At 38.0% G+C, this 18,310-nt stretch overlaps 1 protein-coding gene across 3 annotated transcripts in view; it reads left to right on the forward strand.

Annotated features, from left to right (window-relative positions):
- The window catches only part of nfasca (neurofascin homolog (chicken) a), a 120,415-nt gene that overhangs the window by 82,185 nt on the left and 19,920 nt on the right, over window positions 1-18,310 (forward strand). For 2 of the 3 annotated variants that reach the window (XM_030729714.1, XM_030729715.1), the window contains one exon: window positions 13,520-13,648. In XM_030729714.1, coding sequence (XP_030585574.1) covers window positions 13,520-13,648 — 129 coding nt within the window. Of the gene's footprint in view, window positions 1-4,147; window positions 4,379-4,981; window positions 5,105-11,855; window positions 12,006-13,519; window positions 13,649-17,968; window positions 18,005-18,310 lie in introns of all 3 variants that reach the window. The other variant, XM_030729716.1, reaches the window with a different exon arrangement.

Genomic DNA, 18,310 nt, shown 5'->3' on the forward strand with positions numbered 1-18,310 from the left:
ATAACTAATTAATGAGCTTTGAAATTAAACATTTTGCCAAAGTAATATAAACATTAGGGATAAGGAACTGAAGTCATAGGTGAACACTGAATACCTGCTGGACTGAACTGCTGTCTGTTTTGTCCATATGCCTGTCTGCCTCTCCTCATCTCTCCATTGTTCTGAGCGTAAAGCTGCTGCATGCTCTCAGGGATTGAATAAACTTCCTTGACACTTGTTTTCTCTGGGATTCACATGTTCAGCTACTGGACTATGCTGTCATGTTCTGCTAGATCAATACATCCTCCCTTATAGCTTATGCAGAATCTTCCTTCGGGCAGACTGTACATGTCAACCTTTAATCCCAATCCCTGATGGCACACCTCCGCAATACAGTTTCACTGCATCGCTGCTTTATTCTGTCTGCTTTAGGACACAAGTTCACCTTGTGTTGTAGCTAATGGTTTCTCACTCATTGTCACTGGATACAATGTCATGATGACACTGCTGCTTTTGGTGTGTGGGGAATAAGGGAAGACGCATGTCCTTGAAGGTCAAGACTGGATGATGGGTCTTGGTGCATGCTGGGTGGGACAAACAAACTTCATTAGCAGTTGGCCTCACTGGCTTGAATGTATTGAGTCAGAGCTTTTTCAAAAGTCACGTCATTCTGTCATCTGTATCCATTGCGTCTGCTCTTTGGATCAATAGCATGTTCTGGGATTACAGGTAAGGTTGTTAGAATCTTTTGGCTGAACAGGCCTGCACTGATACTTCACTCATGGTGCTTTGAGAGCATGCCTGGACTCAAGCCTGGTAATACAGTACAAGCATGCTGGCTGAAGTTTGGGGTGGTGCTTGGTTGAAATGTATATGGTGGAAGCATCAGTAGTGGGTCCCTTCACTGTCTGGATATAATCTCTATATATACGTTCTAGGTACAGTGGCATCATTTCAAGTAAAATTAACTGGGAAAGAAAAAGAATTCCAACCTGAGGTGGACCTGATTTCCACAAAGGTGCTCTATAGTGTGGCAAAAGTTGAAGATGAAATTAGTGAAACTGCTTTAGGACCGGGTATTTGAAAATGTTCTGTACCAGTGCCCGTACGACACCTAAGTTTTGCTACATATGGTAAAATTCTGCTAATACGTACGTTAAGAAGTATAAACATCTTATATGCTCAAAAGTTTTAACTACAGTCATGATTTTTTTCTCATCTAGAATGGGCCCCTCTTTGGCACACTTCACACATATGCATTATTAGTCCATGTAGATAGATAGATAGATAGATAGATAGATAGATAGATAGATAGATAGATAGATAGATAGATAGATAGATAGATAGATAGATAGATAGATAGATAGATAGATAGATAGATAGATAGATAGAGTACTTTACCTTACAATAAATAAATAAAGGCCATAACTCTGCTACCCTATATGACTGCTATTTCTGCCCATTTCATAAACAAAATGTTAATCTTATGACTGGCTCAATGGGCAGAACAAATAATAATGCTTAAATGAATAAAATCACTACAGAATGTTTTAAAAATATGATTCTGTTACACTGTGGGTAGATTTTCTCTGCAAGAAAAGCTTTTCACAAAGGAAGTTAGTTTTAAATATAGACTACTACAGTGGAGGGAATAATTATTTGATCCCCTGCTGAAAAAGTAAGTTTAATCACTTCCAAAAAAATAAAGTCTGATATTTTTATGGTAGTGCCATTTTAATAGAGAGACAGAATATCAACCAAAGATACAGAAAAAAGTTTTAAAGATTTAAATTGATTTGTATGTTATTGAGTGATACAAGTGATTGATCCCCAACCAAAACATGATTTAGTACTTGGTGGAGAAACCTTTCTTGACAAACACAGCAATACAATGTTTATTGTATTTGCTCACCAGGTTTGCACACATCTCAGGAGAGATTTTGGCTCACTCTTCTTCACAGAAACTCTCTAAATCCTTTAGGTTTCTTGGCTTCTGCTTGGCAACTTGAAGCTTCAGCTCCTTTCCCAGATTTTTTTTTTTTTGGGTGATGAATGGGAAGACCCATCCACCACCCATCTTTATTATTCTGGCTGAGGGGAAGGAGATTCTTGTCCAAGATTTTATGGTACATGGCCCCATCCATTGGTCCTTCAATGCGGTGAAGTCATCCTGTATCCTTAGAAGAAAAACAGGCCCAAAGCAAATTTCTATCTCTGTGCTTGACTCTCTACTCAGCATTTCTGTTCCTCCAAACACAGTGGATTGTGTTGATGCCAAAGAGCTTGATTTTGGTTTCATCACACCAAAGCACTTTCTCTGATTTTCTCTGAATCATTTATATGTTCACTGGCAAACTTAGGACTGAATGTGTCTTCTGGAGTAGGGGGGACATTGCAGGATTTCAGTGTGCTACCAGTGGTGTTCTTGGTGGCTGTGGTCCCAACCTTGGTCCCAGTCTGAGGGTGTTTGATGGTCATTTTTTTATTTCTTCCATTTCCGAATAATCGCACCAACAGTTATCACTTTCTCACCAACCTTCTTGCTGATGGACTTGTAGTCCTACAGTCTTGTCCCTGATGTCTTCCAGCAGTTCTTGCCTATGATGGTGCAGAGGTTGGATCACAAGAAAGTGATTCTGTGGACAGGTGTACTTTATACACATAAAATAATTGAGATCAGCAGTATTGATGGATTCTAATCTGTGTGCCACATGAACACACAGTCAATCTGTGGGAGCCAGAATTCTGGCTGGGTTGGAGAGGATTGAATACTTTCTTGACTCAATGACATGCAAATCATTTTATAACTGTTATGTAATGTGTTTTTCTTTCTGCATTTTTGATTGATATTCTGTCTTTCGCTCTCTATTAAAATGAAACTATCATTAAAAAATATATATATATCATAAAAAAAACTTGCAAATTCAGCAAGGCATCAAGTAATTATTTCTCCCACTTGTAAGTAGCAACTTGCTGAACAGGCATAGTTTCAGAAACTACATGATGTTGCTTAAAGCTTTTTCATTTCCAGTCTGATATCACTGCCATGGCTGCGGGTATCTGCCAGTACCGAGTACCAGTCCCATACCAGTATTAACTTATTATGTATTCCTTACTGTGAGGAAGAGACTGGGAATCATTCTTTATGTGTAAGGAATTATCAGTAAATCAGTGTTAAATTTGAGCCCCACTTTGTTAAATAAAGTGGTATAAAATATTCCAAAATATAAGTTTACTGAATTGGTATTTTAAAGCAAAATAAATGGCAACAGGCTCAAGATGACTACACTGAAAAATAAAAGCTGTATCAGTATGATTTAATTTATTTGCATTTGTTTTGCTTCAGCTCAAAGTGAGGCTATTGTATACTACTGTCTTTTTATGATTATGTTAATTTTTCCTTTTTCTGCACCTCCTCACATAAAGTACTGGTCAAAAGTTTGGACACACTCACCCACTGATATGAATAGGTGAGCCTGTCCAAACCTTTGAGTGATACTGTACATGTGTTGCATGTAAAAGCTGGCAAAAACATCTGTAGTGAAATAATATTAATGAAGTTGATAATCACACATTATCCGTAAGACTAACAATAACTTCCCAGCGAGTGTTAAATTGAACCAGTGTCCTTCAAGCATCTACGTTATATAACAAGAGAGCAAGAACAAAGCTAAAACAATCATATTATCTGAGCTTCTCGGTCATAAAAATTCACTTGACCACATTGATACAGTAAGTATGAAAAACCTGCAAACTGCTGAGCCTTTGCTAGCAGTTCCCTCCATGTTAGGTTAGCTCTGCTTTAGCTGATGCTGTTGTAAACACAGGATAACACAGATCTGAATTGGATTGTCCCAGAAAGCGACCCATCGATTTGGAAGAATCACAGTCTGAGACATGTAGTAATATCAAAATTTGTTCTCTTGATGGCAGTGACGTCTAAGCCTGCGCAGAGCGATGAAGTGTGTGGAGAGCTTAATGAAAGCTCTCAAATGAGGACTGTGATCATTTAATGACTTTAGCCTGGTGTGTGATGAGCTTGCAGGAAATTCATCTCAGGGATTCTTTGACTTTCTCCTTTGTGTGTGTTTCTCACTGTTTGGCTTTTTGTTTGATGTTCCTGCTACCATGTCTTTAACAGTCTGCTCTCTCCTCCCTCCTCTTGTAGTCAAGCATACCGACTCTTCTGTGGCTTCTGCTTTCACTCCTACTCCTCCTCCTCTTGTTCATCCTCCTCCTACTACCATCGCTCCTACAACCATTAGTACCTCAACTACTACCATTCCTACAACTACGACTTCGACTACTACTACCACTACCACTACTACTACTGAGGCAACCACTACCACCACCCTTCCTGTGCTGTTCACCACCAAGCGCATCGATCAGAATGTGTTGGGTACTTGCTATTGTCCCATTGTGGTTGTTGCTCTCTAGCTAGTATTTTAATTGAGCTGAATTGCCTTCGTCTGACAAAACAGTAAACTACATCAAAGTTGCATTCCCATAAGCTGTGCTGTATTTGCTGCACAAAAAGTAGGGAATTACTTCAGAATATTGGGATGTAGCCAGCAATTGTCCTGGTCAGTGAATGAGAATCTAAACTTTTTAACTTATTAACAGAAGGTGATAGCTTTAAATTTCTTTACATTTTCAGGTGTGCCCCTGCATTTAGAATAAGTAGGGTTTCCTATTCTTAGCATTGAAGTAATCAGAAGTAAGCATCTTAACTAATTTATTCATGAACTAAAAAAGTCCTTACATTTATTTTGGGGGTACATATTCAATCCATGAACATGTAGTACATTTAGTTTGGTTTTGAGAAAATCTTAATTGAAATCTATTGTCATTTTGTAGGAATACTTCCACAATGCTAGTACTATGCATGGGTCTGAATAGAGCCCTGTGGGTGGTTGTTGTAACTGTGCCCTCTCTGCCCCTTGCTTTCAACCTTTAATCCCTTGCCCCTTACCCCGTTCCCCACCCACCCCACCTTGTGTAGTGGCCTCTGGGCGAGAGATCTGGAATCTGACGGTGGAACCTAACAGTAACTACGCTAAAGTCAGCTGGACACACAACTTCCCGGCCAGCAACAGCGATTTTGTGCTAGAGTTCACACTGGACAGTAAGAAATCAGCCCAAACCCGCGCTGAGCTACTGAAACCTAAAGCATGACCTGAATGTACTTACTACAGACTAAAACCACAAGGGTGGTGAGATATTAATGGAGCTTCAAGGTGTTGCTAAAAAAAGTGTAGGTGGAGATGGAGGGCGCTATTTTCAGAGTGCAGGTAAAACTGGTCCCAATTTTATGAATCCTTTTGTACAATTCAGCCTGATGGCAAAGGATCTGACGTGTTACAACTTTAAAGCTCTCATCGGTATTTTCAAATGAAACATTAAAGAACATCATAGCATCTCTGAGGTTTCCTTGTGAATGGATACAGGACTCCCAGTTCGGCTGTGTTTGGATTGTTCCCTGGGAGTCAAGTTATGAACAATTGCAAAACAGCTGGAACTTCATTTTGGGGAAATTAAATCACACAGCACCAGATTTGGCAAGTAAGGCAGGTGGTGAATGACAATTTTGCTAGTGTGTAGAAAACATGTGTTGGTTTGTCTGCTAACCGTAAGCCACCGTAAGCACTTCCTGTTTGAGAGTGCGTGTGCAAGTTTGAGGCCTATGGTAAGCTTTCACCTGTAGATGTCTAAAACTGGACTTCCTTTTTCTCTTTTTTATGAGTGCATTCTTTGAGCTTTTTAGTAACAACTCATAGATAATGTAGCTTGAAACAACCTGATAATGTATAATTTAAAATTTAGTAGAAGCGACGTAATCCATAGTTTGCAGCCGGCTATATTTCAGCAGTCTTAACAACTTTCTCCAGTGGCATTATATGAATGCTGCTCTTTATTCCCAGAAAATCTTATTAAATAAAAATGTAGTTTTCTAGCTGAAGTATTTTTTCAATTATCTGTAAATGAAAAACAGTCCTGTTAGTAGCAGAATTTTGATTTTAGTCACAACTAATTCATTTTTTTCGTATTCACCTCAGTGGCTTTTTTTTCCCCCACAAATGTCCTTGTTTAGGGCTTTTGCTGAAATGTAATCACGTTCCTGCTTTATTCCTGTCTCACAGTTAAGGTGATTATCAGAATAACCTTAACTTTGAGACCCTTTCAGGCAGCATTTGCTAAAATATGAATCAAGCAATGAAAGAAAAAATAATTTGATGTTTGGATATGAGCCATGTCAGAGATGATCAGGAAGCAGTAAGAGGGAAAGGAAAAATTAGAATGCAGTTTTTTTTAAAATGTGTGTTCGCAGCTCTTTTATCAAATACATAATAAGTAATACTGTCACTGTCATCGAGAATAAGCTTCAGCAGTAGCAGCATTCTTGCTCTGTTTTTTTTTATTCTTATCTTTTTTTTTTTTAATTTAAGGAGATGATATTTGCACCTAAATGCTGTCTTGTCAGTTTGTACTTTGTTTAAAAACAAAAAGCAGACACTACCAGAGTCTGTTGCTCTCTGTCTGTGTTACTTTGGGTTTTGTGTGTTTGAAATTGTTGCTCATTGTGTCCCTGCTAACTTGCATGTGCATGGTTTCATGGGTTCTACTGCCTGGCTTTGACTTGCTTGTGTTGGACCAGCACTCTGAATGGGCTGTTCAACTTTGAGCTGCTGTTTCAGTGTTGCTTTGTTGCCCAACAGTGTTGCCATAATCACTTGCTTTTACACTGGACTTTGTGTGAAGTGCTGTGTACTCTGACTTGTAAAACACCACCCACCTTTCTGGAATCTCAGAGCTGGTTAAAATTGGATAGTCCTGATTATACATCTCTGTTACTGTTGTCTGCCAATTCAGTAGGCTATAATCTTTGGAGGATGGAAAGTAGGGAGTATATATTTGTGTACTTGTGCTGTGGTTTTAATTATTAATGTCTGAGTGTGGAAAAGGGTGAAGAGGAGGTGATGAAATTGATCTTATGGAATCCACTCCTCTTATCCTATACCCTGCACTCCAAAGTAAAATCTGAAAGCTTTTGCTGTAAGGATGATTGGCAGGAATGTCCTGGAACTCCTCTCTACTCTGGTGGCAAAAGAAAACTCGGGTTAGTTGTCGTGAGGAAATAAGAAATGCTGTAAGAAGAAATATGCTAAGAGTCAGCATATGTATACATTTATAATTCATACATTTATACAAAGATACATTTTGTAATGTCCCAAAAACTGCTGAGCTGATATCTTAAAACTAGTTGCTTCAAGTACTAAAAGTGCAAAGAGTAGGTGCTTAAAATGACACAGAAGTTGATAGATTTTCCCAAACATAATTTTTTTTTCACGATAACTATTAAAAATCCTTTCACCACTATCTGGTTTTGCTATCAATCCTTAAATGATCCAGACTGATTATTTTAATGAATGCTGGGTACTGAAGAATTTGTCCAGCAAATTTTGTCAAGTCCTGTAATTGTTTGTGTCATTGATTTGCCTCACCTATAGAAAAAGAATCAACTGGTTTTTAAAACAGGGCAAATATTAAAAGTACATTATGTAATGCCACTGGTATTCTTTAAACAAATATCAGCTGTAATTGGCAACAAGATATGCCATAAGTATCTATGTACAGCATATTATTGCAGAGATCTCTATTAAAGATAGCATGATAACAAGCTAATGCTAGCTTGCACCCTTTCACCATTGTGCAAGTCAAGAAAGAATAGTGAGTCAGTGTAGCATCCAGTTGGCTCTCAGTCTGAGAGGAAGAAGTGGCAGTGCACAAAGATCGCATTTTTATGGAGTCCATCAGTCTATCAGCTGTCAGTCATGTTAAAAGACAGGCAGTCATGTAAGAAACAGTTGATGCAGCAATGACTTGAGCTCTGGCAAGAGAATCCAGAGCAGTGCTGACTGATATAAATCTTTACCAAACATTTTTTTTAATGTATTCATTATTGAAATATAATTAAAATGCCTGCAGTGACATCTGCAGGGAAGAGGGGGCAAGACAGTCTGTGTGAGTGTGGGACTGAGAGGAGGATAGTAAGTAAGTAAAAATGTATTTGTATAGCACATTTCAGTGGCAAGGCAGTTCACAGTGCTTTACATCACAAGAACATCAAACAGATGTGCAGTAAAAGCATTAAAAACATCAATCAATCAATTACAGTAAATTATCAAAACATCAGAATCATCACAAAAAAATAGTAGTCTGAAGTCCTCAAGGTGAGACCTCTTTTCTTGCTAAAATGGTGCTGTAAGGGAGTATGTCCTCCCTTACCAATCAATGGCTAGAATACAAGATTGACACAAAGTTTTACCAGTTTTCAGATTCCAGCATTTTGTAGAGTGAGATGAACTTGTGTAAAGTGATAGAGTAGCTTATTGTAATGTACATAATATTTCTAAATGCTAAAAAAATAGATTTTATTAAGACTTTTTCCAAAGAGTCCAAAAATCTTTGCATAATTAAATTTCTTTTTTTGTTGTTTTTTCAGTTAAGAAGTAGCTAGTTGCTGCAGCTAGCCACTGTTAGCTACAATCCAACAGTTAGCTTTTTGCAGCAGTTCTTATAGATTGCTAAATAAATTAAGAGATTGGATTTGGACCTGGGGGCACAGCAGAAAGAAAGGATGGAGAGTCCCACTCTGCTCATTCTCTCTGCCTGAACCTGCCACTGGATCTCCACACTTACAACAGCCAGCTGCATTTGCTGCAGCATGGAGGGGAATTTGTGTTTTTACCTTACGGTCATAGTCTGGCCTTACAACATCTAAAGAAGACACACTTTATTTGTGTCCTGTTCTGAAACTATTTACAGTTACATTAAACTTCATCCATATAAGTGAGATTGTTTTAAAACAATTTCCAAACAGATGCATTCTCTAAAAGAGTTTTATGTTTTTGAATAACTATTTACAAAATTATTTGGTCTAAATCACAGGACAACTTCATGGCATTCTTGATCTTCTATAAAATAAAACACTTTCTAAACTGCAAAGCTCTTGTTGCACTTCAGCAGCAGAATGCTGGTTCTCTCTTTTTAGTTTTACAGTGAAAAAATACTGACAACAAGTAAGAGGAACAAGCAAACAACACCTTCACTTGGTTGTGTTATGTGCTAGCAAACATACTGGACCGACACTCACCGATTAATCAGTAACACTGATCGGCACTACCTAGTCGTGTCACCACTCATTAGAAACCTCTCATTGTAGGCTGAGAGTTTGTAGTTTATTTGCCCTACTACTCTGGAATAACAACCAGAGAACACAAAACACTGTTTTGACTGGTGAAGGTAGGATACTGATTTCAAGCATTTGTGACTGTATGAATTAGCTTTTGAAGGAAAATAAAATTCATCTTTCTGAAAACAATTCAGATGACATTTTAATGAGTTGCGGCCAGCTTGGGCAGACACCCTTAACATACAGTCTTCACTAGCATTCATCTCAACTACTCATCATTCTGGTTTACATGAAAATGCTAACATTAAGCATTACCTTATATTGATTCTGTTGTGTGGACTGGATGTGTGCACTGGGCACTTTCTGCTGAATCATTGGCATGCTGATATGGCAAACTAATTTGGACATACTGTATAGTATTCTTGTTTTCTTTTTTTTGAAATTGATCCACACTTTAGATATTTTTTTTATCCTTTTCTCTGATGTTTCTCCCCACTCTTTTCTCTTTCTTCCTCCATCAGCCATCAGCTGAAGTCTGCTACATTTAATGTAGCATAAATACGCTGTGCGACAGTAATGGTGCGCCTTGTGAAACAAAGTCCCCACTGAGAAGTATGTAGAAGCATAAATGAAATGAAGCATCGCAGCAAATAATTTAATCGAGGATTGTTTACCATTCGAGTTGCTTGATGAATTATTGCAGCCTGATCTCTTTTTTATTTTTTTAGCCCAGCACCAAAGCAAAACAATGGACTGAAGGAATCTTGTGGTGCTGAGCCAATAGATTATCATGCAGTGTGATTGTTCGATGGTTTCTATGGTGTAACAGTGTCTGCTGATGGTAGACAAAAATGTTCTCATGTCCTTACATCCTATGAATTCAAAGACAGGCTAATGAGTAAAAGTAGCTCTAATTGTGGATTTGAAGTGGTCACAGAAAAGAGCAACCCTTCAAGATATTCTGCATGTTGCACCTTCAAAATCAGGCCCTTATTTCCTGTTTTCTAATTCCATATAAAAATATATAAAACAATAACTTCCAACATACAAGAGGGCAAACAATCTATCAAACAAGAAAATAAAGGGAAAAAAATCTCTCATTTGCTCACACTATATTTCTGTTGTAGTAAATGGGTAAAATTTAATCCTACTAAAATAGGAAACATAAAACTTATAAAACCGTTTCCTTGCTATAGCCATTTTTATGCAGGATAGTACTTATTTTCAACAAATAACTGTTCTGTTCATGAAATTATGGAAAATGTGTTTCAAGGATCAGCAAAGCACACTATGTAGGCAAGAAACTGTATTGCTTCCAGTGTGAGAGATCACTGCAGTAGGCTAAAAGTAGTTACAGTGTCAAACGATGTTTACCTACTAAATAGGTAAAAGTTCTTTTTTATGTTATATTATTTTTAAGTTTTAATTATTTTAATTATTTTGGTTAACTGTACGCACCAAAAGTACTTGGTTAAGTTTAGCAAAAGGTTTGGTTAAAGTACAACATTTACATAATCTTTTTGTTTTTTCTTTTCACACCTGCTTTAATAAATATGTGGTACAGGCATGGAATATAAATACAGCTTAAATAAAATTTTATATCCATATACAGAAAGGAAAGATGTGACACTTGGACACCATTTCACAAATTACCATAAGACTACACTGTAGGGTTAGTGTAGGCTTGCAGCGTCCCGTGGTACTGATTGCAAAAAGCTCTGTGGTTTAAAAAGCAAAACTGTTTAAGAAACTTAGAAGACACTATGCATTAAAAATAGAGACTAAAATATTTCTCAAAATCAACCTTGGCCTTTCTCATTGACTACTTTTATAAAACAGCATGTGTTCTCTTGTGTCGGCATTAGCTGTTTTCTTTGGCTAGTGTGAGAACTGGTATAGCATGGCTTTGGAATGACTTCTGTTGAATGACGTTCACCTTGTGAAATGGTTGATAGCATGGTGCATGATGTCACCTCATGCTGCCCTATCCTTTCACTGCCTCTTCAGAGTCTTCCTCATAGCTTGGCCATGACAGACACGTCTTTCCGCTGGAAAGATGCAGACTGTTGTCACTGCTTTTTGTTTTGACCTTAGAGAGATAAAAGGGTGGTCTGGTGAATCAATGAGACAAGCAATGTTTTGCCACCTTAGCCCCTGATGTTGCCCAAGAACAAAAAGTTCTGTAATGACTTATTTCAAGTCTACCTGGAGAAAACATGATGTTGGCCAGATGGCCAGACTTGAGAAATGGTTTTGCTTGAAAGAGAGAGTAGTCCTTGTGCCTCTCTTTTCCACCACTAGCCATTTTTTGATCAGGGTTCTCCAGAGAGTTTAGCCATTAAGAGAAAATATACTCTTAGGACCATGAAAGAAGAATGTCTAAATTAAGTAAAAGAGTAAGAGTTCCAACTGTTCCTTTAATTATTATGGCCAAACATATTAAACTAGGTCATCCATATGCTTCAAAAATGTAAAGAGATGAATGAATCTTCACTGTTGCTATGGGCACAGCATTGTTATCGGTCTCAATTCACTGCAGTAATCTAACTGTCAGAAAAATCAAACCAAAACCGAGTCTCCCTACAAAGCTTTGTGATTCTGTGGCCATTGCTAGTATGCACAGTGTTAGTGAAAGAAGGCCACACCCCTGGAGTGTGATTGGCCTCTTTGTTGTGTCTCCAAGGTAACAAGACGAAGAAAATTGTAAAGATGAGTGAACAGCCCCCCATTACTGTGGTGGATCTGATCCCAGGCGTCGTATATCACCTGAGGGTTTACTCCCATGAATTCAACAGCGTCAGCAGCAAACCTGTCACCTTTAAGACCAAAGCAGGTGAGGCCACACCTGTCCATGTGGAACAATGGTTAGAGCCAGCTGGGCTACTCTGGTTCTTTGGCACTAGTAGTATCTACAGTAACTAAGTCAAAGCAGGGTGAGTTGTCATGGTTTGTTTTATTGATATCTTGCTTTTTTTCCAGCAGTAAACTCTAATCAGTCATGAGAGTGCAACCTTTCTACATGTGAACTGCCCACAATTTAGACGGGTTGTCTTTAGGAATGGGATCTATATGACAGGAAGTAAAGGTTATATTGACATACTCTCGCTTTACCTGAATAAACTTTTTTTTTTACTTGATTTATTACTGGCCTACTGTATGTACAGTATGCCAGTGCTGCTGGCATTTTCTACTGTTTTCTACTAAAATCTCTAATATAGCTGATTGAAGTAAAGAGTGTATGAAGGCCTGCAAAGCAAAAATAAATAAACTGATACAGTGCTACACTCAAAAGACATGAATTTTAACCCTGACACATCCAGCTCTGTAGTAAAACAACTGTTATTGCACTTCAAATTTAAGATGCACTATCACCACTATTAGTGACTTTAGCAAACTATTATCTGTTGACAATGACAGTGTTTTGTTTTTTTTGGGGGGGGGGGGGGGGGGGGGGGGGGTTGGTAACTAGAGGCCAAGACATTGTTTTATTTTTGTTTGCTTTTTGTTTGTTCGTTTTTTGATAACTGGTGTTTTTAGCGAACAAAATAAGTAGTTTGACTTTAAAGAGACATATTTATTCTTGTGTCTTTGTTTCCTTCTGGAGGTATGAATTGATTAAGACTACTGTAATGACTAAAGAGAACTGGCAGCTCAATATCTTCCCTTCCGAATGACATGAACGTGACATAATTCATGCCGTTGATCTTAATAAAGTATTGGATACAATATGTCAACAAGCAGCAAAAAACCTTGCTGATTTTTCAGCCAAGTTTGTGGCTTATTTGGTGAGCAGCTGTGAAAGTTCTTTGGCAAAAACAGGAAATGGCAAAACTATTGAGTGATTTTTTATTAATAAAAAGAAATTCTTTTCAACATATTGTGGCAAAATTGTAATGCAGAGAAAATTAAATTAAAAAAAGCTGTTGCCTACCTATATAATTGCTGATATCAGATGGTGAGGGTCTGACATCAGCTGGCATTTAAAAAATTTCTATTTCACACTAACAGCAACTTTAAATGTTACTGACATATTGGACTTCTTGTCCACATTTTTTGGGTATTTGCAGCTGTCAAACAGGGTATTTTTTAAGGTTGTGCCAATACTTCCCTGATGTGTTGAAAGACAACACAAATGTCCTTGCCATGGACAGGATCCTTTTTACTACATCATCCTGGATATTTCCTTGGGGAAAATATTGACATATTAGTTCCTGCTGTGTACCCTGAGATGGGAACAGTCTTGTGTGTTAGCTTTGACACATGGTGTTCCAGAAAAATGCTCACTCTGTGTGCACTCTTTTCTCTCTTTCTGTGTCCTGCCCTATGTGTGTCTGTGTATGAATCCAGCCTACATAGACCAGGTAGACATAGCCACGCAGGGCTGGTTCATTGGCTTGATGTGTGCCATCGCCCTCATCATACTTATCCTCCTCATCGTCTGTTTCATCAAGAGGAGTCGTGGGGGCAAATACCCAGGTAAAGTCAAAAATGCTGTTTCTAAAATATTCTCATGTAAATGACAAACATGTAAATATTACTTTTCATTGGGGACCTCAGTCTGAGACTGCACTAATGGGGATACCATGAAGGCAGATGGCATCAATAATGAGCAGATTAACAGTCTTAAGACTATGAAATGTCTTTGTTAATGGAAGGCTACCACAAGGAATGTTTGAGAAGGGTACAACTCATCCCCAAGGTAACACATAAATTTAGCAGTGTAGGCCCAGTCGATTACGTGTAAGCAGATGGAACGAGGGACATTCGGATGATTGGGATGTCTGAGCTCAGGGTCAGATTCATGTTGTTGGGCCTGATGAACCACTAATTCAGTCTCCCACGCCTCAACTCAGACTACATATCTGGGTCACAGGGGCTTTCATCAGCAGAGATTTTTTTGGACGAGAACATCTGGTTTAATGTTTCAAGAATCAGGTATGCATGTGATAGTGAAACTGAACCTTCAGAAAACAATAACCAGTGAGCCTGGCAGGAGTTAACCTTTTACTTGACTAAATATAAAGCAAGATTTTTGTGATCAGTCCATACTGTAAAAGGTTGCATGAACTGCTCTAACCAATGTCTTTATTAGTCTAACGTTAGTTTGACTGCTAGCAAATCATGGTTCTCTACAACATGATTCCAGGTCAGGTGGGGTTAAACAACAGGAGACAAAAGACATATGGGTGTAACATCTGTGTCTGAGCAATGGGAATTGTTGGTCCCCATTCCAGTGGCTGACGCATCAACTTCCACATTAAACTGAAGGGCCAGATCAAGTTGTACCAGCACAATAGCAAAGGCGAACTGTTCTTTTAACTCTTCCGGTGACCAGGTGAATGGCACTTTGGGGGACGAATCTCATGGAAAAACTGACAAATCCAAGAAAATATTGCAAAGTGTTTCCTGGTGGGAGGCGTGGGGCAATTGACTTTTTCCAGATCAGTCTTCAGCTGTCCCCTGAATCTCAGGAAAGATACTGAGGAGACATGAAATCTACATTTTTCTGCTTTTACATAGATTTTTATATATGCTTGATGCCCTTCCTGGTGCAACCAAAGAAAACTGTGCCCAATCTATCATTCTTTTTGCTGTGGATTGTGAAGACCAATACATTTTATCCATTCACTTAAACACTGAGGTCCAAATTGTGAATATGATAACTCTCATGAGTTTTCATATTCAAGAGAGTAAGAACTAAATTACCTCATTCTTATGAGGTAATGTAGATTTTCGAATTGATAACATAGCTGCATCTACTAAAAATCTTAAGATGAGTTCAAATCTCAGGGACCTCAACCTCAAGTTTTCTGAGAACCTTGTGAATACAATAACTCGGTAATGATGGGCCCTAGGACCTTCAAACTGAAAACATAGATGCATTTACTAAAAATTCTGGACAACTTCAAATCTAAATGGTCAAGTTAAAGGCTTGGAAGGATATATTTTTATGTTCCTGCATACACTAATAAGCATGTCAGTTATAATCAACAGTATAGTTAAACAAAGTTGAACACCTAGTGAAAGATATGAAAAAAACACTAACACTGTTTGGTCATTTCAAGTCCATAAAGCACAAAGCATAGACTAATCAAATACATTGCCCCAAATATGCTAAGAACCTTCATTGTTTTTCAACCTGAAAAAACTTCTTCAGTATTCTTTTGCAGTGAAAACCATGCTGTATGTTTGAGGTAAAATATCACACAGCTAATATACTAATAATTTGTCTTTTAATTTTATGACTATCCAGCAAAAATAGCATAAAAAAGTGTTTCATTTACAAATAATCAGGCCTTATGAGATGGATAAAATGGCTATAAGAATTTGCTGGATGTAGATGTAATAGCTCATCTGATTAGTCACTCTAGTAACGTAGCTTTCAATGTTATGTCCATGGCAGATAACATATACTGTAAAAGCTAACATGTTATTGGGTTGAGTAGAATATTAGTCAAAAAAACCCCATGATTATAAAGGAATGTCCAACTATACTTTTTACCATAATAATGCCAATCAAAGAAAGTGGGTTATATTTATTATGATTTTAGCATTTCTTTTATGGTTCTTACAGGTACTTACTAAAGAGTCTACTGCCATGAGGCTGAGGAGCAGCACTGGTGGCCACCAGTATTTTTAAATGATGATTTCATTTATTAAGGGAAAAAAGATATCCCAACCTGCCTGGCCCTGTGTGGAAAAGTAATTGTTGCTCTCACACCCCCACACCCCCACCCCTATGTTAAATCCAACTCAACCAGTCGCAATGGATAGCAGCCTCTCCATGTGCCTGGTTCTGCCAGCGGTTGCTTTCTGTTAAAAGGGAGACAACCATTCACACTCATGGGCAATTTAGAGTGACCAATTAACCTAACCCCAGTAACTGCATGTCTTTGGACTGTGGGAGGAAACCCACGCAGACACGGGGAGAACATGCAAACTCCACACAGAGAGGTCCTGGCCAAGGGGGAATTGAACCCAGACCTTCTAGATGTCATCCAGGAGGTCACAAAATAACCTAGAACAACATCTAAAGAACAGTATCAGTTAAGGTCAGTGTTCTTGATTCAACAATAATAATATCTATGAGAGAGCTCCAAGCACCAATCACTGCTGACCAAAAAAAGAACACAAAGATTAATCTCAGATTTGCCAAAAAAAAAGAAAAAAAAAAAACATCTTGATGATCCTCAAGACTTTTGGGAAAATATTCTGTAAACTGATGAGAAAAGTTTTTTTTGCAAAGTTTGCGTCCAATTACATCTGACATAAAACTAACACAGCATTTCATAAAAAGAACATCATACCAAAAATCAAACATGGTGGTAGTAGTGTAATGGTCTGGGGCTGCTTTGCTGCTTCAGGACATGGATGACTAAATAAATAATGGAACCATGAATTCTGCTGTACCAGAAAATCCTGGAGGAGAATGTCCAGCCATCAGTTTCTGTTCTGAAGCTCAAGCGTACTTTGGTTTATGCAGCAGGACAATGATTCAAAATACACCAGCAAGTCCAACTCGGAGTGGCTAAAAAAAAACATAAAAGGTTTTTTGACTATGCTGCTGAAAAAAGATTTTGTTTTTTGTGTGCTTTTGTTTTTTTTGTTTGTTTGTTTTTTGTTTTTTTTAGAAGGAAACGCATATTAGTCTTGTTTGTTTAAATATTTGTTTTGATAACTGAAAATAAACCCTAAGAAAACACTTCCCACAGGAAACAGGTTGGGCAGTCAGGATGGGTGGCAGTGTTTTCCAACAGTCTTTGGGGTGCCTTTCACATATGATATCCATGTTCCACAAGGCCTCTGCAGAAACTCACACAAGGTGATTGAGGTAGTCTTGTAAGAAGTCATTTACAAAATTGTAAATGTCAGAAGGCCATAAACAAATACTCAGTGTTCAGTAGTGTTTACTCTGACAAGATCATGAGCATTTCTTAGCTCTAATTTCGGGAAGTAGGTTTCCCCATGTAGAGATTCAAATGCTAGGCTGATTAGTGAGAAAATGTATTTGTTTTAACTGTTGCTTTAAACATTTGAGATCGCTGCAAGGATGAAGAGTTTTAGCTTTACTTACTACTGCGTGCGTACTAGTGATACTAGTGTGGAGGCAGTGAGAGATCCTTGTTCTTGGTTCTCTTCAGAGTCATGTATTGGCTGAGGAGAAGGAACGGAGAGCTCAGAAGTGTGAGTCGGAACAGACTGCAAACAGATAGCTGGAGTAACTTTTGCCTGGCTAACTATTCTTCCAGCTGACCAATCAGTATGTGGATGATGCATCTTTAACTAAGAATGAACAAACACAATGGGAGACCAAAAAGCACAATGAGCTGAAGTTACTCAAGTTGATTTTCTAAGATGGCAAACTGTGTCATCTTGGGTGGATTCATGAACCGGTCCTTAAGTATAAAGTGAGCTGGTGAGATGATGAACAGCAGGTGCATGGGCCAAATCCTCAGCAAGCACTGAGAGGTGGACACATGCAGCAGACCAGTATAAATGTCAGCATCTGTTTTTAACCAAAAAAATAAATTGCAGGTCATCACAGTCCTAAAGAAAAATAGCAATTGGCTGCTGATTGCCTGGTCAAGATTCATGACAACAAAAATTTATCACAAATCTGATGATTGATAATTCAGAATCTGAAACCAGAGTTTAGAATTATTATTGTATTTTCTTGCTTTTTAAACATTTTTAATGCATGACTTATACAGATCTACAATGTTTTAAAACGTAATAGTTGAGAATAACTAAAATTAGAGTATTTTTTTAATGTTTTACAGTTTCTGTAATGTCTAGGTGGTGGGTACATGGCTGGTTTCACAAAATGTCTAGGTAGGTGCCAGACTGTGAAATGCCCAGTGACAAACTAAGTCATTATAACAGACCTGTGACCAACAGAAAAAGACTGAGAGGTGTTCAGTCAAACATGCAGAGACTAAACCATGTTTTCAATACTTACAGAAGTACTGACAAAAACTCAACCCAACATAATACAACTGCTACTAAAACGGGCTTGAGTGTCCCTTTAAAAAAAAAAAAAATTAAATGTGCACTGTGTTCCAAATGCATGCTTCAATAGCAGTTCATAAAAAGAAAAGAAAAGAACAATTGAACACATTTTAGACATTTAAATTGGCA

Source organism: Archocentrus centrarchus, chromosome 5, assembly GCF_007364275.1.
Source record: "Archocentrus centrarchus isolate MPI-CPG fArcCen1 chromosome 5, fArcCen1, whole genome shotgun sequence".
In the NCBI taxonomy this organism is placed as follows: domain Eukaryota; kingdom Metazoa; phylum Chordata; class Actinopteri; order Cichliformes; family Cichlidae; genus Archocentrus; species Archocentrus centrarchus.